At 35.0% G+C, this 24,267-nt stretch overlaps 3 protein-coding genes across 6 annotated transcripts; all 3 read left to right on the top strand.

The window, feature by feature from the left end:
* Positions 1-1,100: 1,100 nt before the first annotated feature.
* Positions 1,101-5,011, top strand: LOC111020189 (uncharacterized). Its single transcript, XM_022296778.2, has 5 exons — positions 1,101-1,501; positions 1,937-2,007; positions 2,620-2,725; positions 3,002-3,134; positions 4,641-5,011. Exons 1-5 carry the CDS (start codon positions 1,422-1,424, stop codon positions 4,803-4,805), a joined length of 555 nt encoding a protein of 184 aa, XP_022152470.1. The 5' UTR covers positions 1,101-1,421; the 3' UTR covers positions 4,806-5,011.
* Positions 5,012-5,466: 455 nt separating this feature from the next.
* Positions 5,467-7,687, top strand: LOC111020188 (phytolongin Phyl1.1). The gene is made up of 2 exons (XM_022296777.2): positions 5,467-5,874; positions 6,208-7,687. Exon 2 carries the CDS (start codon positions 6,507-6,509, stop codon positions 7,335-7,337), a length of 831 nt encoding a protein of 276 aa, XP_022152469.1. The 5' UTR covers positions 5,467-5,874; positions 6,208-6,506; the 3' UTR covers positions 7,338-7,687.
* A 1,520-nt stretch (positions 7,688-9,207) lies between these two features.
* POK (Vps52 / Sac2 family) lies at positions 9,208-23,570 on the top strand. Of its 4 annotated transcripts, none has more exons than XR_015790277.1 (22): positions 9,208-9,547; positions 9,738-9,813; positions 10,091-10,185; positions 10,415-10,472; positions 11,646-11,741; positions 12,425-12,526; positions 13,181-13,264; positions 13,598-13,678; positions 14,022-14,165; positions 14,881-14,972; positions 16,062-16,143; positions 17,444-17,626; positions 18,007-18,122; positions 18,216-18,274; positions 19,717-19,817; positions 21,187-21,237; positions 21,370-21,549; positions 21,702-21,836; positions 22,223-22,297; positions 22,648-22,705; positions 22,792-23,147; positions 23,267-23,570. XR_015790277.1 is itself a non-coding variant. In XM_088122785.1 (21 exons), the coding sequence occupies exons 2-21, from the start codon at positions 9,787-9,789 to the stop codon at positions 23,094-23,096; spliced, it is 2,124 nt and encodes a 707-aa protein (XP_087978911.1). In that variant the 5' UTR covers positions 9,208-9,547; positions 9,738-9,786; the 3' UTR covers positions 23,097-23,570. The 4 variants fall into 4 exon arrangements, 1 of the variants encoding a protein (XP_087978911.1); XR_015790275.1 differs by having other exon boundaries at positions 22,792-23,171; XR_015790276.1 differs by having other exon boundaries at positions 9,208-9,613; positions 22,792-23,171.
* The last annotated feature ends 697 nt before the right edge of the window (positions 23,571-24,267 follow it).

The raw sequence follows: 24,267 nt of genomic DNA, 5'->3' as shown, positions 1-24,267 counted from the left end.
TGACTGAGAGAGAATTTGGGCCTGGGTAGGTCTTTCGCTCTTTTTTTTTACGTCAATAGATGAGTGAAGCGAAGGGACGAGACACCGATAGGCACGAGAGGAGTTCCTTCCAGTACAGTTGGTATACAAGTCATCTCTTGGATATTCGATCGAGCCCTAATTGCAGTGTCCACCTGAATGAAGTCAGCAACTCTTGTGCCATATTCGAACCCACCAATAAGCAGTGGGAGAGGCACCACCACCGCTTAATCCACAAAGCAGATAGGAATGAAGTAGAAGATCAAAATCCAGTCGTTTATCCAAAGAACAATTTGAGGACTTATTCTTATTCACCGAGCGAAAGCAGCAGTTCCACCCGCTGCGCCAGTCGCGGTTGACCCATCATCATCTCGCGTCGCGTCCCTCTCGGAGGGTATACTATATTTAATTTATAACGGAACCCCCGCCCTTAACCCATTAACGAAAAAGAAAAAAGAAAAAGATAAGGCCATTCCACGGCCTTTTTTTTTACCGCGGCACGAAATCATGAAGAAGCTGGAATAACTCAGAAAGAGAGTGGCGCCTAGCCGTTGAGAGCGTCTGTTGTCTTTGTAGAGCAACAGTTACTCAATTTCATTAGGGTCGAGGATGGATGAAACCAATCGTCAGTGCAAATCGCGCAAGCGAAGCCGGGAAACGGACCGCTGCGCAACTTATAAATATGTTAATTAAACAATAATTTAATAACAAAACATATTTCTATTAATAAATGTCAACAAATTTTTAATGAAAATAATAAATTGATACTTTTTAAAATATGAAAATATAAAATATAAAAAGTTCAATAAAAAAATACATAAGATATAAATCGGAGAATTTTATAATACTACAGAGTATTAATTTAACCAATAAACTATTTAGTAATTTCTATAATTATTTTTAAAAAATATTTAATAGAAATAGTTTTGTGTTTAGTTTACAACAAGAAAGGACATTCAGTCCAAAATCCCGCTTATTCAGGTGTTTAGTTTTCAAACGTGGTTAATAAAATACTAACGCAGTTAATAATTTTTTTTGCAAAATTTAAAATTAAATCATAATATTTATGATTGTGAAGCGGGCCGATACGCCACTAATTGATTACCTTCTATCTTGTCAGCGGTCAGAAATCGGAAGAAATTATCGATGATCTCAGGATTTGCGAGAAGGGGAATGAGTAATTTTGTTGGAGGAAGTATTACTGTTCTTTCGTGATTGCTCGAGTTATTGTAGTTGAAGACCGACCAACATTAAAGAAAAGAATTGGCGCTTTGTTTTTAGCTTTCATGGGAGATTAATTGGGCTTTCCCAGAAATTTTCGTATTCGATTCGTTTTCTCTTTCGATCGAGGCTCTGGGAGGAGACAAAGATCGCTGAAAATTTCAATTTAGTTGGAGGTGAAGATGGCATCAGCAGGATTTGCCCGTCAGACAAGTTGGTTTAGCCGGAAGATCGTCGATCCTCTCCTCAAAATCCTCCAGAGGTTCTTTCTCTCACTGCGGGTTTGAACTGTGAAATATGTTATTTTTCTTTGAGCAACTAAGGTTGTTGGATAGGAATTTGACGAACCCTGTTCTTAATTTGGTATAATCTGGCTATTTTTAATCTGAGGAATCTGATATTGCACGGCATTTTACAGTTCTTTGTTTCGAAGTATATCTTGATTCCATTTTGAGTTTCTGGCCATCTATTATGGAATGGGAAGCATATCTCTGGGGAGAAATTAAGAACTGCTGGTTTCATTTATTCCAAGATTTGTTTTTCCATTTTATTTTTCATGGATCATAGGAGTTGTTTTTCCTACTTCTTTTCTCATTGAGATAAATAGTTCAAAACTATTGTCTTAATTTTCTGACGATAGGCCTTGAAGAAATTACTAAAACTTTTTTATTCTCTCTTTTTGGTTTTGTTGCTTAAGGGGTGCAGAGCCAAAACAATTGGCATTCTCGGCAGCTCTCGGCCTAACCCTGGGATTGTTTCCTATATGCGGTATATAATCCTTTACAACAGAGAGACTAATGGATTCTGTTTCTTTCACATTTGAAGTGCATTATGTTTCTTAAGATGTGAAGCTTTAATGTGGTAAAGTTTATATTAAGAAAGGGTAGAAACTCTACTCTCTTTGTTATTTCTGTATCTTTTCCCTGTGTATCATTGCTTCAACAATCTTTGTTTATTATATTATTGGTGTTAAATGCTTAGTAGTATTTAAATGCTTAGTTAGACATAAATTTTCAAGCAGACCTAGTCTTAGAACCAGTAGATAACATTGGAGGCTGAAAAAAGATCAAATGTGAAAATAGGTGAGTATAATTTAGGTACTTGTGGGCATTGCTATTCTTTTTAGATAGAAACCAAAATAATATAAAATTTTAAGGCCATATGGTATCGGGGCTATGGTGGAAGCCCCTTCCTCTTATTATTTTTCATGGTTATTTTTTCATTGATCAATAAACTCTTTTTTTTAGGGTAAGAACCTGTTAGAGATGCAGAATCATTCTCTACTTCAGTTTATATGGTTATATCTAAATATATCTATGTTAAATAATGTGTGAAGTTCGTAGTGCCATTAATTTGACATTCTGTCTTTCGTTAACACAGGGGTCACTGTCTTCCTATGTGGGTTTGCAATTGCATTGCTTGGATCTCTTTGTCATGCTCCAACAGTGATGCTTGCTAACTTTATTGCTACTCCCATAGAATTGAGGTACTTGTATGGTTTCAGTATTTATTGCTACAAAAAGCGAACTCCGGAGAGTTGGATCTTATCCTCATATTCTGATGTGAAGTGGTATTTCTATTTCAGACATAAATAGATCAGTTCATAAAATACTGTTATAGTTGTCCAACTCGTCATAGGAAAAAATGAATGTTATAGATAAGATATTTTGCCTATATATGCATGCATTTTTTGAGCCAGATGCTTGATGATGTTTCATCCTTCTCATCTATTTTTTTCTATTTTTTTTTCTTTGCTCCAAAGTTTGGTGGTGCCTTTCTTGCGCTTTGGTGAAGCCATTTCTGGGGGACCTCGTTTCCCATTTACACCTGATGCTTTGAAGAAAATTTTTACTGGCCAAGCTTCGTATGAAGTGCTATTGAGTATTGCTCATTTGGTAAGGTTTCTACTATACATACTAATATCAGTGTTCTGCATGCATGGTTATCATTGTTACTCTTTTTGTCTCTCCCCAGGATTAGACTATAAGATCACCTTTTAGTTGCAGTCCTCAAGATCAAATACTTTGATTAATGATTGAATTGAGACCTGTGTATTCTATTTAAGAAGATAGACGAGTTTATTCTAACAGATGCTTAGAGAACTGTTGTCAGCTAAAGTACACATAATTATTTTATCTCAGGTTCTGTTGACACTAAATCTTCACTCTTGCTTGTTAAAACTCATAATTACGTTTTAGATCTCTTCAAGGTGCATATTAGAATACAAGATTGTGAAAGATGCCTATGAGTTAGAGAAGTTAGACTTCTGTTGGTGCAAAGATATTCACAAAAACTTAGTATAACGAACCAATGAAGAGAGAAAGAAAGAGAAGGGGGGAGGGTGGGAGGGGTATATGTGGAAGAGAGGTTCGAGGTTTAGTTTACATAAAAGGATGTTAATGCTTGGCGGCTTGCCTCAAGTATGAAAGTGATAGAAACTACATTCTATTATTTGTAGTGAGGAATTACAAGGGACCAAAGGAATGATTAGGGAGCTCCATGATCTCTCCCAAATAGTCCCAGACAAAATAGCCAAAAAATACCCCTCTATCTCAAGGTGTATATATATATATACCTTAAATAAAACACCCATCCTACCACTTCTCCAACGTACGTGGTCCCTCCATTCTAACGGATTTCTTCCCTTTTCTCTGTCATACTAGCATTTCCCTTCTTCCTACAATAAACATTCTTGACCTTAGACCTATCAGGAAGCATGTATTATGTAAGTCTCAACGTGTTAGAAGAGTGTAATAAGCAACACCTCTTACAGCCTTACTCGACTTCCTAGGAACCCGCACATTAGAGTGAATGGACAACTTGCCTATCCCTTCTCAAAAAGAAAGCCAACTCGGGTATCGTCTTCCCATTATGAAAGCTTTCATTTTGCATTCTTGTGTCCTTATCTTTCTTTTGAATGAAAGCTTGCACAATAGGTTGACAATAGAGTGGTCAAGAATAAGATGCAACTTCTCGTGTACTGGTCATTTCATTTATTTTATGGTATTAAACAATGATGAAATAGGTACGATGCACAAGCTTAGTTTATTATCTTCTACAACTGTCAATTTCTCTTTCTTTCAACATTGAGTTGCTTGTTGCATTTTATAATAGTCATTTGTGTTCTGCTCCCTTTTTCCCCAATAATCTTATTCTAAGAAATTAAATGAACATCAGTCATCGTTTTTTGCTTTATCTGCCAAGTAAGTCTGGATAACGGAACCAACCTTCCTTGAAAGCAACTGCAATACTAAATATATCAGTTGAATGTTTTAGCCCCACAATAACACCAAGCTACCAATATGAGAATTTTAGCTCCTACGTCGATTTTGTTCAGTTGTTGTTTGGTTGCTTTATTCAAATTAATAAACTGGATTGAATTTTTCTATCAATATTGGCAGTTGTTGGGATGGCTTGTCGCTGCACCCTTCATTTTGTGCACTGGATATCTACTGTTTTTACCATGTTTCAAGATTTTGGTCAGTAAGTTCAGCACTGTTTCTTCAAGCCCAAGGAAGCCAACTAATTCACACTCTGATGCTAAACTGAAGGCGAGGGATATCTAATTTAAGCATCATAGAATTGGTGTTTTCCTGGCTACTCTCTTTAACGTGGGGGCCTTCTTTGTGTGTATTACTGTGGCGTTACTTGCTCGGTCGAATTCCCAGTCTCTGCTTTCAGTTTCTTTGCTTTGCAATGGTATGACTGCAATTTTCTCGGTGAAATTTTGATCAAGATATCATAATAGCTGGGCTGGCTACTACTTATTTCACCGCATTATTGTATCGAATGCAGCCTACCTTCCTTCACCAATCAAACTTTAGGGATAGAAAAATGTCAACTTCGTGAAATTAAGGACGAAAATGAGATTTAATCCAAGCGCTTATGGACCACAGAGGTAATGTATCATTTTCAACATCTTAATGGTGTTTGGTGGCATATTAAATAAAGTGAATTTGAAATTTTTTTATTTTTACTTAATTTTTATTTTGGCCATCTTGACTCCACAATTGATGTGGTTCCAATTAGAAAGTTCCTAGCAAAACTTTGGCGCAACTTGCCTGAGCCCTCTCTTTCTGCACATATATATTCCAAAGTGTCTTCACTCGAGTTCTCTGTAAAATGCCTTTTTTCTCAAAAATATTGATCTCACAAAATTGGAACTTAAAAAATTTATCCATGGATTTGATTATTGAAAATGAATTAGAATTCATTTGATTAGGGTGACGTTGATCCTTATGCCCTACTTCCAGTCGAAGGAAACACGGGAATTGTTTCTTGGTTGTTATGTGGACTCGGACGCAAGCCAAACGCCAGATGTTCAACCAATGTTGGTTTTGCATAAAATTAATTAAAAATATTAAAGCACATAGATACGATGATCAAGAACATACGAAACGTCGATAGAGTAAAATCCTCACCGATTTATGGCCCTTCACCCCAAGTCATCCAGCCATCGGCAAGTCAATATGAGAAGCCCACGCATTTGTCCTCTCCGCTTTTACGAACTCCATACCATTTCTTCGTTATTTCCTCTCCGCTGCATTTCCCCTCCATTCTCTCCCAGATTCGGATGCCTCTGCCGGTGATTCTTCATAGAAAATTTTCACGATCGGCGGTGCAAATTTGCGAGAGGTTATTCTTCTATTTTTGCCTTTTTTTAATATCGGGCGTAATGGATGTTTAGTTCGATTCCCACAAGCAGTTCAGTTGCTAAAGTTCAGGAATTGACGGTTTAGGTGTTTGTTTATTTTATCGAGAACTCAACTGACTTCATCGTTGACTGCTAGCTGGTCTTGGTTTTTATTTTTTTTTATTTGATTATTTGCTATTTGGGTTGGTTTCTGTTCATCTCTTCTGTTCGATTTTTATATTGTTTCTTATTTAGAACTGTTCGTGCCTGTGAAGGCGATCTGCTAAATCGATTGTGCTCGACTTGTTTTCTGTGTTTTACTCTTCTAATGGCAGAATATTCAACCTAGCAGAGCAGGCTGGTTTCTTCTGAACTCTTAGCAAAAAGAAAAACTCCGTCGGCTCTTCTTTAATTGTTTTGGATCTGTTGCCGACATATTACTCGCAACTTGTTTGGTTTCTGGAAGAATTCGCCAAAAAGCACTTGCAATTTTGGCGCTCGAAAAGCCAGATTGATGAATATCAGATACTTCGCAAAGAAAGGTGGATAGCGAAAGAGTGTTTGTATATAGCCTTGACTTATAGGAGTTTCTTCTGTGTGCTGCTGAATTTTCTGGTAATCTTCCATCCTTCAAATGGATCCGACTCATAGCAAAATTTACTACTGTTCTGTTTCAAGGGGCGAGCGTATGCTCCATGTGTACAGTAGTGGTGACCAGGAGATCGAGAATTTGGCTACTTTGTGCTTGAAAAGTGCTCCTCCCTATCACAAATGGTATTTCGAGACATTGGGTAAAAAGACTTTTGGGTTCTTGATGAAAGAAGGGTATATTTACTTTGCAATTGCTGGTGAAGTCGTTGGTAATCGGGCTCTTCTCCAGTTTCTGGAGCAGTTGAGAGATGAATTCAAAAAGGCAGCAAAGAAGGGTTCACGGGGGAGTTTCTCAAGTGTGAACTCCATTAGTCTGCAGGAACAGCTAGTGCCTGCAATTCGTAATTTAATCACCTCACTGGAGAATGTCACCCAGAGTAGTAAGGATTGGATTGCTGAAACACCATCCTCAAACAATGCTCTATCTCCATCCCCGAGTAACATGAACGGCCAGGTCGATGTTTCGGCTTCCACGAAAGCCCCTCTGTTGGGGAAGCCGAGCAAACCAGAGAAGAAAAAGGGGAAGGACCATGTGATTACAATGAGAGGTATTGAGATGGAGGAGCACAGAAAGTCTACAGATAGAGGTTCGAAGACTGATTCAGCTTCTTTGGAATCCAGTAATCTGGGTGGATCCGGGTCTTCAATTCCGGTGCAGAAAGACTTGAATCCGTTGAGGAGATCGAACTCCCAAAGCATCCGGATAAGGTGGTGGCGTCATGTGAGGATCGCCCTTGCTGTCGATGCTGCTGTATGTCTGATATTGTTTGTCATTTGGTTGATTGTCTGTAATGGAATTTCTTGTGTCCGCTGAGAATGTACATGGAGATTGAAAGATGGCAATGGGGGAGGATTAGCAAGGGAGATATTGATATACTAAACCGTTATACAATACAATGTCGTAAACGAGGCTTTCAAATGTTCCTGAAGGCCTCGTCTCTCAATTCAAACTTCTGGCAAATCTACAGCAGATGCAGAATCCAAAGTTGTATCATTGTATGTATATATCTTATATGCCGACGAATTATTCATAGATTTGTGAGTTCTTATAATGCTTATTGTTATTGTACCAATAGGTTCTCGGTTTTGAGGATTTCTGCAGCATACTGTTACTTCTGTGATCTTGTTGATTTCTGCAACATAGGTTTCACTCAATTTCTTCCATGGATTTAGACGGCTGTGATCTTGTTGTTTCCAAACTTCCAATGCATATTAGTTTAGTATAACTCTGGAGATCCAAGACGACGAATGATCTTGATTTGATTTTGATCTCTCTTTTCTGATTTGACGTGGAAATGGTTTTTAACGTTTAAACTTTCAAAAGAGAAGATTGGATGGATAAGCTTGAACTTTCTATACGGAGGATGATCGGGATGTTTTTTTTAGTGAAGTACTAAAGTTCTTTTTTCGTTTCTCAAAAATATTAGTTGTTACTATCAAATAATGATTGCTAGTTTTTTAATATTATATTTACAATTACCTTATGAATGAGCTATTTCATGTTTTAAATATTTTTTTGGTAAATGAAACGACTATTAAAATTTTTAATCAAATTATACAAATGATTTATTTATTTATTTATTTTTGTTTACCAAAGAGTGGGCCCAGGTATTTGACTGTGGACACTTAAGGAAGTTATTGGTATCTTTCTCAAAAGCATATACGCCAAATTAGAGCCAACTACATGCAAATAAAAAGTGGAGTTTAACTCCTAATAATGCATATACTTGAGCAAAATTGTAATATTTTATTCAATTCTTAATGTTATCTATATTTGTGAGAAAAATCAAATTTAATAAAACGTTATTGAGGTTATATATATTTGTATTTTTTACTTCTATGAAGCATGAGAATTTTAAGCTTCAATTTGGAACGAGTAGATATCATTGGATATTTTTATCATAGCAATCAATATTTTTTTAAATTATTTTTGTTGATAAGACATGAGAGGATATTTTCTTTCATAGAAATCGATTTTTTTTTTAAAAATAATTTTGTTGAGAAGACGTCAGAGGAAATTCTTAATTTACCATCTAAATGGCATTGTTATTTTATCGAAGGAAATAGTTGTTTCTAAAATGTAATACATGAATAATTTTTCAAAAGAAGTTATTATCTTTTAATTTATTTTGATATATGTCAGACTCTTTTTTTTATTTTATACATATTTTTTAGCACGAGAATTTGAAATGTGACTTGAAGGGGAGGATGTCGTTTACCATACTTTAGTTAACTTTTTCTTCTTATATTATTATGAATAAATAATGGAGATGTTTGCTAATATTGTTTTATCACGTCACTAAAAGATTGATTAAAGTTGATAAAAGGAACGTTCCAAGTAATCCAGAATTATAGATCTTATTCCGTAGGTCGCAAAAAAATAAAAAAACTAATTTCCAAATTTTCAGAACTAAAATAATTTGGATTTATAATTTCTTTTTTGACGGATTAAAAAAAAACTATATTCCATAGAAACAGCAAATAAATTCGTGGGGTGTGAAATATGGAGTTAGGAATAGGAGTGATTCATAATTATTTATGTTAAAAATGAGAAAAAAAAACTACTATAAATATTTTAGTTTTAGCGGTAGACCAAAAACAAAAAAATGAAAATGCATTTCTCAAAAGAGAAAAAGAAAAGGAAATGCAAATTATTGAAAAGAAAAGTAAAAGTAAATAGAAGCCGGCATATTTTTACATTCTCGCGGGTGCTACGTTGTCGACGATACCATGAACTGCTTGAATTATCTCTCTTCCGATAAAACTTGCTGTCTGCAAATTCAATCCTCCGAGGAAGAAAAATATTTCTCATTTTCTCTACAGTATTGAAGAAATCACAAACGTCCAGTTGTTTACATTAATTTTAGATCGATTTCGGAATTCTGTGGCGCAACTGAGGGATTGGAGAAGAAAGCGCCTCTGCTGGCTCCGGTGTTCGAACCCCTCTCCGATCTGCAAAACCCTTAGATTCCCACCGGATTCTTCCATCTTTCTCAGCTTCTTAAAACATATGCAAGGCGTCGGGTCAGTGTGGATTTAGCTAGCATTTTTCAGTGATACGCAATTCCGCATTTGTACTTAAATTGATGCGTATCCTTATTTGATCTCGACGGTTATTTTCTTACTTGGTGAACGACCAAGTGATCGTCAACTTTGAATTTAAGCAGCTCAGACTTTGCATTTCCATGACCCGATTGGTTTGTTGTGAATCTAGATCGCGCTGGCGGACTGTCTGTTGAGCATTCTTGGCCAATTCGAACGGGATGGCCGATACTGCGATCGACCAAGTGGTATGGTTAATTTATTTTCGTTCTAATATTTCCTACGCGCTTCTCGGTTGGACTGCCGAAGAACGCAAATTAGATGAATCACGACGATGTTTTAATTGGTATGAAAGGCGAGGATATTGGTATCGGCTGCAAGATCTTTCTTAAGTGAACATTAAGAATGATTCTACATTATGGATGTTTGCTGTGCAGTATTCGCATGAATACAAACTCGATTACAATTCAGTTTTTGACCTTGAACATATTGTATATGTATATCATGCTTCTTTACGTACTGCAGAGTCACTCTTACGATGAAGCCAACAAGACGCCGAAGAATGTATTTGACTTGGAATCATTTGTTGGGGACTTGACTGTCGAGGAAGATGCTTGCAGGTAGGTCTATGGCTCATGTTTCTTATTCCTGTAGGAAGCACGCACAGTATCTTCTTTCTCAGGCATCCTAACAACATTTATGGCCAGATGATTGCAGAGTGGGTTGAGATTGTCATTAAATATTAATTAACAAGAATAGCATGAGTTTTTTTAATTTAATTTTTATTTTTGTGGTTTTCAAGTTTATTACCTTCTACTATTGGATTACCAAATTGTTCCTGTTTTACAGCGATGACATATCATTGGAAGGGCTGCAGCAAGAACTCCAAGAATGTAAAGATGATGATGTAAGTTATTTCTAACTCTTGTGTAAAATTTTTATTATTAAGACCTATATCCTCACAATCATGATTAGTGCGTTTACATCATGTGAGTAGTGTCTTTTTCCCCAATCATCCTGTTGGTTTGGGATGTTTACCCCTTTTGTATACGTTCATTTCATTGCATTAATGAAATCGTCTCTTTTCCAAAAAAATTTTCAAAGTTTATATATTGTGTAATTTAATAACGACTCTCATTCGGTATGACTGCAGGCGAGAAATCTGCAAATCTCTTAAAACTTTTTTGATTATGGAACTTAAAAAGTTCAATTATTTTTAGATAACATCAATATAACATTTCAAAATAATTTTTCCTTTTTACAGGCTCCTTTTGGGTGAACTTTTATTCTCTTTTTATTGCCGGTTTGTATTTTTCATTTGTCTAAATGAAAGCTTGGTTTTTCATAAAAATAAAATATTTAGAAATATCCTTTTTTTTTTCTCTCTCTCTGTAGGCATCAAATATATAATCTATGACTAATGTGCTTACTTGGTTTTATTGTACTTTATGACTAGTAAGATGAAGGGTAATTGAAGAATTTGAACTTAAAATTGACTTATACTTGGTCACAATTACCCTTTATCAGTGCTTAGTTGGACTGTCGTAGCTTCTTTTTGGTCTCATGTTATAGTTTGAAACTGACATATATATTTCTCCGGAATTGAAATTGTGACCTACCTTTGTGGGGTAATTTATGTGATAATTCAGCACCGCTTCAACTATCCTACTGAAGGTTATACAATTTTACGTTAGGTTATCTCTGATTCTTTAAGCATCAAGAGATCTCTGGGGCCACATGAAATGCATTCCAATCCTTAATAGACCTAAAATCTTAGATGGACTCGATTTTAACAGTTCCCTCAATTTGCTTTTGTTGTAAGATCAGCAATACGTATCTAGAGCTAGAAACTCTTTCGTATGGTTCATTTATAGTCAGGGTAATGTGATAAATTAATCCAATATTAGAGATGTATTTCTTATATATAAAAGTACTAGAGATGTGTAGTCTATCTCTGGTTTCCGTATACTTGTCATGCTGCCTGTTTGGGAAGTTTGCATAATGTACTGTCACACTTTTTTGCTGTTACCTCTGTATTTTGCTAAGGTTGAAGTTGATTTGAGTTTTTCTTATTAATCAGGTAGTGTCAAACATACTTTCGAAAGGTGTGAAACTAAGGGAGTATACAAAGGGAGTTGAGAATAATTTGCGGCAGGTTGAGTTGGATTCTATACAGGTTTGTCGTCTTTTCGTAATCTTTTTAGTTCCCAATTATAGCTCTACGATCTTTGGCATTCGTTTCTTTCCAAAAATGAATACACTATCCTGCCTCGTCTGTGATTAAGCATTGTTATAGACATCTGTGTGTTGTCTGTTTAGTGTTGAGGTAGTGCTTTGGCAAAAAAAAACATGCTAAGAAAGTAATACTTGTCGTTATCATAATTGGCTATTATTTTATTTCCCTCTCATTAATATTTTTATTTTCAGATACAACTTTAAAGACGTACGATTTGCATGTCAGGAGTAGTTAATGAGGTTATTTAAAATAAATTGGGTGCTAACTATGACGTGGGTTTATGCTTCATAAAAAGAAAATATTGGTTTATGTTTGGTTAGAATTTCGTGATCTGAGTTTGTTTTTCATGCCTCCAGATGGCTAAGTTATTGTGGTTATTCCTTTTTTTATAATTTGCAACACTTGCAGAGATCTTTTGTAATCTTCATGCCCCTGCAGGTGGGGGATATTTTCATCTTCCTTTTTCCTTGAATGTCTCTTTTCAATATATTGTTTCTTATATTGCACGTATAAATTTTAAGCGCGCGCTTAACTTGTGTGTGCAATTATACAGAAATGCAGATGTGTCTGTGGTCCATTGGTTACAGTACTAAGAGCTCACTTTTAATTTTCATACCTTGCAGGAATATATTAAAGAAAGTGATAACTTAGTCTCACTTCATGAGCAAATTCGTGACTGTGATAACATTTTATCACAGATGGAAACTCTTCTCAGTGGTTTCCAGGTACTTTGGCCCCTTGTTTTGACACTACTTCATTTTCGTTTCTGTTTACTGTTTTGTTTATATTTTCACTCCTTCGACGGTTTGTACTTTTGAACAATTTTCTATTCCTTTTCATTAAATCAATGAAAACTTTGTTTCTTGTTTTAAAAAAAAACACTATAAACCTTTTATCATGTAGTGAGGAAATAAAACAATCTGTCTGTATTAGTCTGTAGGATTAACCGTGTCTTGTGCATATTTTTGGTTAAACTGTTTTTATAATGCATTTTAAAAAAGTGCGTAGCCCTAAATTTCAGGGGAACTAAGAAAGGTATGTATATGAGTATATCAATTTGTCGTATCATCTTATTTAGTTTAGTCTTGGAAAAAAAAAATAAATCCCATACTGCTGTTCTCTTAAGTTTCTTCCTGATTCCTCGAAGTATGATTTTCTTCCATGTTAGATATACTATGCGACTTTAGGTTATCTGTCTCAAACTTGAACGTGTAGTTACATTGACCTTCCTGTGTTTAATTTCTATTCTTTATTGATATCCTCTTGAAAGAGTTGGTAACATTTCTTCTCTCTTTTTATTTTCACTATTTCTTTTATTAACTTTTCATCTTTGAGATTCTTTTTCCCAATAAATTAACATTTTTCTTTTGAAATTTCAGGCTGAAATTGGTTCTATTAGTGCAGACATTAAGGTCCTGCAGGAGAAGTCAATGGATATGGGTCTGAAGCTCAAGAATCGCAAGGTATTCTTGATTGGATGACGAAACTTCATCACATTGGTAATTTGAGAAAACTGAAAAATCAAGTCTTTGGATCTCATTAGGTGTTTAGAATGGCTTGCTTACATTGATGTTTAATTCAACAAAGTATCAGATACATTCTTAATTTCCAGAAACTTTAAGGAGATTTATGTGATTTAAAAGTCTAACTATAGAAATGCCGAGATAGGAATTAGTGAAATTAAGGTTCTAAGGTCAGTTTGGTACTACATTTCAGACTTCTAACCATATTTTGATAATATTGGTTATTATTTCTCACTTTTTCTCATCTGACATCTGCTTTATATTCTTATTCAGGTGGCAGAATCAAAATTGGCAAAATTTGTTGAAGAGATCATCGTCCCTCCAAGGATGATAGACATAATTGTTGACGGAGAGGTACTGTTGGTATCTGCACATTTCACTCCTTTCATTTGAAGCTTGGTATTGTTTTTTGTAATTCATTTTCTAAATCTGTTCTTGGACACCTTTGATCTTTTTGGAGTGTCTCCTGTATATCGTTTTTGTTAATAAAAATTTTGTTTGTAATTGAAAAGGTATATCTTTTCAGTAGTAAATTTCATTATATATGGTCTAATAAAAGGCAGCTAAGTCAACAGTCTCTTAATTCGATTTGTGAGGGCATAATGTTTGGGGCATGAATTGGAATCTTTTCATGTTTCCTTTGCCCTTTTCTGGTTATGTTGGATGCTCGAGTGAACTTCTTTTTCCCTTTCTCCAGGTGAATGATGAATATATGAGAACTCTTGAGATTTTAAGTAAGAAGCTGGTGGTCGTGGAAGCGGATCCCATGATAAAACATTCAAAAGCACTAAAGGATGTGCAACCTGAGCTTGAAAAACTCCGACAGAAAGCAGTGTCTAAGGTTGTTTTCTGTCTCACAGCAGCTATATTCCTTTTGGAAGAAATGTTAGTCTCTGTTTTCTTAGCGATATTTACGTAGTATGTTATCTACTCCAAACTCATGCACATGGCTCTAATAGTACAGCAGCAGCTAAATATCTAGAAAAGCCATTAAATCTGAATTCACCTTCCAGTTTTAATGTGAGTAGCTTTTATAACACCACACACCAGAGATGACTTTAGGAACAACATACAATTTTTTTCCCCCTTCTTGTTGTTCTTATTAGTTTAATAATGAAAATGTGAATTCTCCTAATTACTTAGGTTAGATTAGGCATGTAACCAGTGAAGATTGACAGGGTACTACCATTCCGTTATATTTCTGGAAGTCTGATAGGTTATATATGTTAATTTGAATTTACGTGTTTTTCCAGTTGATGATGTTCAGACGGGATTAGTGTCTTGTTTATCTCATATTAGGGATGAAAAATGTGGTGACCATTGATAAAGTTTGAATTGAATTGATGGAATGAACGTATGAGCATGTTACTATTTACTATTTTGGTACTATATTATACAAACATCAAAGGTGAAACACATTTTTATCGTAGAAAGTTCTGAACTTAGTTTCAGTGGCCTCTGGTCATTTAACGTTGGTGTCAGCTAGAACTCTAATTTAAGTGCATACGTATCAGTTACTTGAATAACTATATATTGTCCACCTTGTTATTTTACAGGTCTTTGACTTCATTGTCCAGAAACTCCATGCTTTGAGAAAACCCAAGACCAATATTCAGATCCTTCAACAAAGTGTTCTTTTGAAGTACAAGTAAGTTTAAATTTGCCACTTTCCATTCTTTCCTTTTCATAATAGTCTGATGAAAAGATTGCTGAATACGGAATAAACAACTATTCAGATTGTTAATAGATTTTCCACTTGCCTTCAATATATATATTTTTTAAGGAAGCGATTTCATTAAAAGAGAATATACTTAGTCATGGGGCGATCAATACCCATGACAGACTACAGAAAAAGCTCCCTCACATAACCCTATTCCCAAACTGTTGCCTTCTCTGTTTTAAAGCTACATAAACACAGGGTCACCTATTCACACAATGTGATTTCGCTTATCAATTTTGGAGCCAACTACTCACAGCTTTTGGATGGGAAACTCCCCTACACACAAATCCTACTATCTTTCTTGACCAGATATTGGCGGGGCACCCATTTAAGAGAAGAAAACTGACTCTATGGATACAGTTTGCTCGGGCCTTCCTTTGGAGTCTTTGGTTGGAAAGGAACAACAGGATTTTCAATGACAAGGCTCTCCCTTTTGATTTATTTTTTGATAGGGTCATTACCTTAGCTCTCGGATGGTGCAAATGTTTCTACCCAATTTTAGTAGCTATTCTCTAAATGATCTTATTACAAGTTGGAAAGCTCTCTTGTAATTGCCCACGTGGCCTTTTGTATATTTCATACCATCAATGAAATATTTGTTTCATATCAAAAATAAAAAAAGAATAACTTTTCAGCCAAGATATCGCAAAGAAGATTTTCAATTGACTCGTCAAAAAAAAAAAAAATTATTATTGTAAATGGACTACAAAATAACCTACCTATAAGGAGGGAAAATGATTCTATCAATAATCTATGCTGAATAATTTGACATGCTCCATGTTGTACCAGTAGTTGTTGTATTCATTGATTGTTCTTTGGCTTTTGTAATGTGTGGCTTCTATGCCCAATGAAATAGTAGTTAATGTTGGCTTAAACTATGATCTATTCATTTTTTTTTTCCAGATACTTTTCATCTATGAAATTCAATATTATTCCATGATTCTGCATGTTTCTTGTCTACCTCAGGTTTATCATTGAATATTTTTTCAAATTCTGCTACCTTAATTGATAATGTAGGTATGTTATTTCTTTCCTCAAGGATCATAGCAAAGAAGTCTATAACGAGGTCCGGACTGCGTATATTGATACTATGAACAAGGTAATTGTTGAAGAAATCATTTATTCTTTTAATAGTATTTTTTTTTTTATAGAAAACACAATGAAAAACATGCTTTCATCAAGAAAAATGAAAGAATAGTGTGTGTGGTTTTTTTTAAAATGAACCCTTGTGGAAGTTGTGCCAATTCAGAACATATTTGTTTCTTCCAACTTTCCTTGGACAACGTATTACTCATAGTAATTTTATGTGATTATTATTAAAAAAAATATATATAATTTTGAGTTGTTTCTATGGATGTGCTTAAGGAAATTCATGGTTATCTTGATATCTTATGACTTAGGAGTTCCAAATAATTGGCACTGGCAAGATGCAAGTTGTTGGACTATGTTAACAATCAAGAGATTGGTGAAATCAAAATTGACATAAAATTAGAGGGAGTTGGATAGTTCCCCTGTATGGTTTTGTAAATGTAGAAAATGGAACGAAGAAAGAAACCTACATTATAAGTATGGGGGAGCTTAAGCAAAGCTCCGACTCCCAGTTATAAAAAAAAAAAAAAAAAAAAAAACTTCAGTTTCACAATGAAAGGAAGGAAAAAACCAGGCTGCAAAGGAGCCATGGGAGTTTGCAGAAAAGCTTTTCAGTTTGGCTATAGTAAAAGAGCGAGATTGAACATAGATAAAGGAGAAAGAAATGAGAAAAAGAGAGAGAGAGAAAAGAAAAGATATAGAAAAAAGAACAATATCTATTGATTTCCATAAGCCTCACTTCTCAATCTCTATAATTATTACTTCTTCTGAAGAAAATTTTTGTGAGCTTGGAATTGATAAGCTGCTATAATCTCTCTTTTGGTTGATGAACAAAAAAATGGAAGGGATGACCTGGAGTTACCTATTCAAGGCACCAAAACATGATACAAAGACCCAATCTGCTATCATGCTTCTAGACTTCTAGTCTTTGAAAATTGTCGATGTCGTCCTTTGGAATTGATATTGCAGTACATTGGCACTATTTCAATGCCTTATGGTCGAATATTAGAAGAAATGATTTGGAGTACTTTTGGGATCCAACAATAATTAGTTTCTGATATCTACCTTAACCTTATATCTGGCGAAGTTTTTAATATGAAGTTGATTTTACTTCGTTTTGATAATTCATCATGTATTATTTGGCCTCTACATATTGGCTTTCAACAGTCTGAATAAACTATTGGTTTTAATATTTATGTATGAGATAACTTTTCACACATCAATAAGAATTGTTTTGCTTCCAAAAGAAAAGATATTTATCTGAGTATTTGAGTTATTGAAATATTATAGCTGAGATTTATGTTTTTCAGGTTTTGAGTGCACATTTCCGTGCTTACATACAAGCACTGGAGAAACTACAGTTAGACATAGCAACATCTAGTGATTTGATTGGCGTTGAGGCTAGAAGTTCGGGTCTTTTCTTGAGGGGAAGGGAACCACTGAAGAATCGATCTGCCGTTTTTGCACTTGGAGATAGAATAAAGATATTAAAGGTTTTGTAATTCTTAATTCTTGTTACCTCCTTGATCACACAATTGTTGTCTCTCTCTTGTTTGAATTCTAGTCTGTGATTCCTTCATTATTCATTCTATTAATCTTGTTTGAACTAGTAGCTCAATCTTGGTTCTTCTGGCCGTGTTTGCTTAAAGTTGTGTTTATCTTGTTATTTCTTAGTCCTTATATCGTACTTTCATTTTAATGTATTAAAAATAAGGTGATTGAAAAAGTGATCTTAAGTTAGCTTTTTGACTGCAGAAAAAATAAGTTTGGTTATATTCACATTTTGAATCACATGTAACAATTAACATCTAAATGTAAGTTTGAATTTTTACTAATTGTACTTGCTACACGTCCTGGTGTAAATTCCATTTAGGAAATTGACGAGCCTGCACTGATTCCACATATAGCTGAAGCCAGTTCAATTAAGTATCCTTACGAAGTCCTCTTCAGGAGCTTGCATAAGCTTCTAATGGATACTGCCTCTTCTGAGTACTTCACACTTGACTCTTCCTTTGTTCCTTGCCTTGTTATTTGTGGCAAGTTTGTCGATTTTCAAATTAATTATTTTTACTTCTTCTGCAGGTATAATTTTTGTGATGATTTCTTTGGGGAAGAATCTATGTTTCATGATATCTTTGCAGGTAATTATGATTGAAGTCCTTGGGTTATTGTTTTTTTTTTGGATAGAAAACTGCACTTTTCATTAAGATAAATGAAAAAGAATACAAAAAAACGGGCACACAGAAAACAAGAGCCCGAAAATTGGAAGCCCTAGCTAAAGAAGGACTTCCAATCCAAAAGAATACGACTTAACTAAAGAAGGGCTTCCAACCCAAGAATAAGTCCTTGGGTTATTGTTAGTTGGCTTATCTGTGCTGAAATTAAGTTGCCAATATGAGTTTGAATCGTTTAATTCAAGTTTTCACCTTAACAGGCCGTTATGAAACTTGTGTTGTTAGTCTTATATTCTTATTTTTTTACATTTTGATATGCATATTGTATTCTATGAATGGAAAAGCATAATTTTGTATTTTTTTTTGGTTAAGAAACAATTTCATTGATGTGTGAAATTACAAAAGGGGGTGTGAAAATCCCAAAAATCAATGGAGTTACATGAAACTTTTCCAATTTGGTCAAAAGAGAAACCATACTATAAGAGTAAAAAAGTGAAGAAGCTTTACACCAAGACATAGCGAGAAAAATGATATTGTTAGAGAGTCTAGTGAAAGGGTTCTCTTTTTATGTGAGGAGTCTATGGTTTCTTTCATTCCAAAATGTCCTAAAAAAAAGCTCGAAGAATGTGTTTCCAAATGATCGCCTTCTCTTTCTTGGAAGGATGGCCCACAAGAACATATGAGAGTAAATCCGTGATATCAATAGGTAGAGTCACTTTCCAATCAAATTCTGGTAAAATCTCATTCCAGAACAATGTTGCAAGGGGGCACGTGAGGAAGAGGTGAGGCTGAGGCTGGGATTCTCCATCTCTTTTACAAAGGATGCACCATTGGGGAGAAATGACAATATAGGAAAGCTTCCGTTTTAATCTATCATGGGAGTTGATAGCTTTGGCAAGGGGAGAAGGGATGAGGTATTACTTTGTGACCAAGTCAGTGAGGAGGGACTTGATGGAGAAGGAGAATATTCTCTTGCTGTCTAGGGGCCATAACCAAGAGTCTTCTCCTGGAGTGAGTCGGACAAGTGAAAGCTGGTCGGAGAGTATATCCCATTCATCAATTTCGCGATCCTTGAGATGTCTCCTGAAGCCCAGCTGCCCAAGTCCCAAAAGCCATGATCATTGTTCCATATATCCTTCATAGATGCTGTTTTTCTATGAGAAACCGAGTGGAGTTGAGGGAAGATTGTTGCCAAGGGGGAATCAAGCAGCCAAGCATAATTTTGTATTTTGAACTCTGTTTATTCCTCCTGGATCTTAATGACAATATCTGTGGAAGCTCTGACCTGTTTTGCATATTGCACAAGTTCCAACTTTTCTTCTGAGGAAAAGATATTGAGTGGAGGATACTTTATTTTCCATTATTATAGAGATTCGAACATGATTTAACATTTGTTCTCAAATAATCAGGTCCTTTTGCTGTCATTGACGAACACTTCAATTCAATCCTGCCAAACTGTTATGACGCAATTGGTCTAATGCTCATGATTCTGATAATTCATCAGCATCAGGTAAAATATCTCAGCTTTGAATGGTGCAAACTGTATGGCTTCTTGATTTTGTTGGATGCTGAATCTTATACAAGGCACAAGATATATCCTTTTACTTGTATGTCATTGGATGAGATTGGAGCATTGTATTGTGAAATTCTTACAGGATCAACTTACGTTTAGCGACTTGTGTATCTTTGGTTCTCAGTTCTACTAGAGGGAAACATTAAGTTTTAAGTCGATTTGCAAGATGAAACTTGGAAAGCTTGAATACTTTTAATTAGAATAATAGTGCAGCACGAAGTTGCATACATGATTTGGACTGTCCTATTAAATTATTACTATTATTATTATTTTAAATAAGAAACCAAACTTTTCACAGATACAAGCACATACAAAAAACCAGCCCAACAACTGGAGACCCGCTAAAGAAAGGGTCTCCAATCCAAAAGGATAATTCCTAATTGATAACTACAAAACAACTTCGGAATCAACCCTCCAAGGAGGTATTGAATCTAATGAGCTCTTAAATTATCTTTTTAAATTTTGGAGATGTCAAAAACATGCAAGGGACATGTTGGGACACGGGTAGGCCACATAGAGGACACATGTAATTGAGAAAATGTAAACTATAATTTATGTTTGAGACTTTTTTTTTTATTGTTTTTTAAAAAGTCTTAAGAATAAGGGATATTCAGCCTTTTTTTAGGACTAATTTACTACTTACCTCTAGTTTATTACTAATATAACTTTTGAAGAAACCATCCTTAGTTGACCTAATGGTCAACAAGAGCCAATGTAAATAGTAAGAGGCTTAGAGGGAATAAATTCAAATCATGGTGGTCACCTACATAAGATTTAATATCCTTCGAATTTCCTTGACAATCAAACGTAAGTCAAAATAGTTGTCCCATTTGATAAATTGAGGTGTGTGTAAGCTGGCTCGAACACTCACATAGTCATGGATATTATATATATGTGTTTGTATCATTCTTTTTTATTTTTTTAAATCCAACAATCTTTTAAGACTTCCTTTTATTGTTTTTCTTAAGAGTGTCCCTTTTTAAGAGAAATCAAACTTTTCACTGAGCAAAATGAAAAAGAACACATACAAGGCAAAAAGCCAGCCCTACAACAGAAAAAGCCTTCCAATTTTTATCATGGATAGGTTCTGGAATATAAGAGCACCTCTGAATACGATCAGTCAAATATAACTGGATAGTCAGATAATTGTTCTGGAAAGCCTTCTTATGCAGCTTGGTTCTGAAATTTATTTGCAATTTTCTACTGATTGGCGACTTGCTGAATATCTTGCAAACACATTTACACGCTCTTCCAATTTTTATCATGTATAATATATCCACTTCCTGACAGTACCTTATATGTCCAGCTCATCATGTCACGGCGGCGTATACCTTGCTTAGATTCATATTTAGACAAGGTCTGTGTTTCTTGAACTCTAATGTTTGTATGTAATCTTTTTTTCATGTCCAAAGTTGCATGATGCCAATTTTATCGCTTATTTATGGAATTCATCATAATGTAAGCCTTGTTGTTGGATTATTCTAAGCAGGTTAACATTGCTCTTTGGCCTCGTTTTAAGATGGTATTTGACATGCACCTCAGCAGTCTGAGGAATGCTAATGTAAGGACATTGTGGGAAGATGATGTCCATCCTCACTATGTCATGAGGCGATATGCTGAATTTACAGCTTCACTTATCCATCTGAATGTCGAATATGGAGAGGGACAGGTAGGAGACACAATAATACTCCCCCCCACACTCACACACACAACTAGGTCGATACTTATTACAGTGACATACAGGTAGGAGACACAATAATACTCCCCCCCACACTCGCACACACAACTAGGTCGATACTTATTACAGTGACATATTTGCAGCTTGATTTGAACTTGGAGCGGCTAAGAATGGCAATTGATGATTTGCTCATCAAGCTTGCCAAAACATTTTCAAAAGCAAAATCACAGACGGTGTTTCTTATAAATAACTACGATATGACAATTTCTGTTTTGAAGGTATGTATCTGATCTCAAGATTTCTCTTGTTCTATGAAATCAATAAGGTAGGACAGTAGGTAGTGTCAATCCCTAATTTCATATGAAGCAAGAAAGACAATCACAAGAGTGGCAAAATTTATCTTATACTCTTTCTGCCTTATAGTCTTCTTCTTCCTCATTAATTTGTAATCACACTTGAGAATGATGCTTTTGAGAGTTCAGTGGAGAGAAATGATCTTCAAATGATTTTCTAACCCTCATTAAAAAAAAATAGAATGAATTACTTGGACAAGGTAATTTGTTCAGTTTTACCTTCCAGACAGAGGCACCGCATGAGTTTGTTTCCTTGCTCTACAAAGAAGGTCCTTCGATGGAAATTTTTACTGGTGTTACTTTGATTTCAGGAAGCTGGTCCAGAGGGTGGGAAAATTCTGGTGCACTTTGAGGATCTGCTGAAAAGTAACACAGCCTTGTTTGTGGCAAGTAACTTGCAGATTATGATGTCTTAGCATGGTGTTCATTTAATTGCATTCTTGATGTTTATATTTGGTTGCAGCTGCAGTTTATAGCTAATGACCTAACCTCCACTCTGTTGTCCTTAATGATTTAGCCTTATTTCGTTTAATCAATTCAAAAAATTGGTGACTGAAACTTTTGTGAGATGAAGACTAGTCACTACTAGTCTGTAATGTAAACTTATAGAGCCTTAAGTGGCTTGACTTATCAAAAAATTATTAACTTTACCTATGTGGTTTGCACAGACCTGCTTTTCTGCACATTTTTTCCCGTCTTTGCTAGTCATTTTAAAATATCGAATGCTTCCATGCAGGAAGAACTTTTAGCAGAGCATTTCAGTGAACTAATCAAGTTTGTGAAAACCCGTGGCTGTAAGTAGTTGAATAAAATTTATTTCGATTTCTGGTTACTTTTAGCTTATTCAAGTAGTGAACTTATCAGGAACTCTCTTTTTCAGCGGAGGACCTAAGCTCAAATCCTGACCGGCCAATAACTGTGGCTGAAGTGGAGCCCCTCGTAAAGGACTTTGCGAGCAGATGGAAAGCTGCAATTGAGCTAATGCATAAAGATGTGATCACTTCTTTCAGCAACTTCTTGTGTGGAATGGAGATCCTGAGGGCGGCTTTGACTCAGCTCCTCCTTTATTACACAAGACTCTCGGATTGTATAAAGAGAATCGTCGGTGGCTCTGCTCTGAACAAGGATCTAGTGTCCATTTCTTCAATTATGTATGAAATTAGAAAATATTCAAGAACTTTTTAAGGTTGGGGGAACCATAACTCAGAGCAATAAGTGAAGATAGCATCATCCCGTGTAAGCAAGCAGAAGCCAAAATGAGTACCTTCTTTTCTCTGAGCTTCACGTTTCTATTCACAAAAGGTTAGTGCAAGTGCAAGTAAACTTGCTTGCTTACACTATATTTCTGGTTACAGGTTCAAACGAAGCCGTGTTTACGTTCGGTACTTCGTAAAATCTCCGGTCAATGGTCAATGCTCGAGGTTGTGGCTTTGCTATTGCATTGCATTTCAGTGCCAAGGCGTGTGTCACCATTAGTCAGTTTACCGTGTACAATTTTTAGCATGGAACCTAATACAATCCTTTCCCTTCCATCCCCGTCCATCACATTTTGTTGTAAGATTCTGTTCCAAATTAGAAGAAATGTAGGAACAATGGCTTACATTAGGAACCTAATTTGCAAGAGTGAAATGTTTGTTTATGGACAATTTTCTTCTTCAAGTAGAGGTTTTGCCTTCAACTCGGAACAGACACACACATACACACAGACAGTTGGCAGGTTAATGTTCTATGGTTTTTCTGAAACGTTAATGTATAATCCATACATTTTGGTTTCTCAACATATTAGGTGCAGGCCGTTTTTTGAGTGCTTGGTTTAGAGACTGTTCCGAACGGTTTCTAGGTTTTAAAAATTTTTAAAACCCGAATAATAAAAATAATGTTTTAAAAATTTCAATCAAAATCGTTGAAATTAAATAATGTTAGATATGGCATCTTGAAAATATTAGTTTCATGTACTAATATTCTTTTAATATTAAACATTTATTTGATCCTACTTTATTCGTCTACTTAAATTTATCCATCTCAACATTTTATGTCTTTTTCAATTAAAACTGTCCACACGAACAGATATCATAAAGCCATATCATTATTTTCAATTTTAAGAGCATTATTGCTTAAAATTTTTTGAACATAATTTTTTACTACATTGAAAATTACTGAAAAAAATTTAGGACATTAGAACGAAATTGACGTGGGTATATTTCATATATTTATTCAATAATATAAAACTGGATTTTTTTAATAATATTTATTTTCAAATTTTTTTTGCGGAATAATGTTGTTTGAAACATATTAAATGTATAATACATTCGAAGTTTATTCTAAAAATAATGCTTTTGAAATTGTTCCGCCAATC

Source organism: Momordica charantia, assembly GCF_013281855.1.
Source record: "Momordica charantia cultivar OHB3-1 chromosome 4 unlocalized genomic scaffold, Mcharantia_2.0 BLBB01000004.1, whole genome shotgun sequence".
In the NCBI taxonomy this organism is placed as follows: Eukaryota; Viridiplantae; Streptophyta; class Magnoliopsida; order Cucurbitales; family Cucurbitaceae; genus Momordica; species Momordica charantia.
The sequence above is the reverse complement of the archived record's forward strand: the minus strand, read 5'-3'. Positions and strand labels throughout refer to the sequence as shown.

Bases quoted from the DNA above. Each gene is read 5' to 3' on its own strand.
- LOC111020189 (XM_022296778.2), top strand. From the start codon at position 1,422: ATGGCATCAGCAGGATTTGCCCGTCAGACAAGTTGGTTTAGCCGGAAG. The intron at 1,502-1,936 runs GTTCTTTCTCTC...TTGTTGCTTAAG, and splicing joins CTCCTCAAAATCCTCCAGAG to GGGTGCAGAGCCAAAACAAT. The intron at 2,726-3,001 runs GTACTTGTATGG...TTTGCTCCAAAG, and splicing joins GCTACTCCCATAGAATTGAG to TTTGGTGGTGCCTTTCTTGC.
- LOC111020188 (XM_022296777.2), top strand. From the start codon at position 6,507: ATGGATCCGACTCATAGCAAAATTTACTACTGTTCTGTTTCAAGGGGC.
- POK (XM_088122785.1), top strand. From the start codon at position 9,787: ATGGCCGATACTGCGATCGACCAAGTG. The intron at 19,818-21,186 runs GTAAAATATCTC...TTATATGTCCAG, and splicing joins TGATAATTCATCAGCATCAG to CTCATCATGTCACGGCGGCG. The intron at 21,550-21,701 runs GTAGGAGACACA...ACATATTTGCAG, and splicing joins TCGAATATGGAGAGGGACAG to CTTGATTTGAACTTGGAGCG.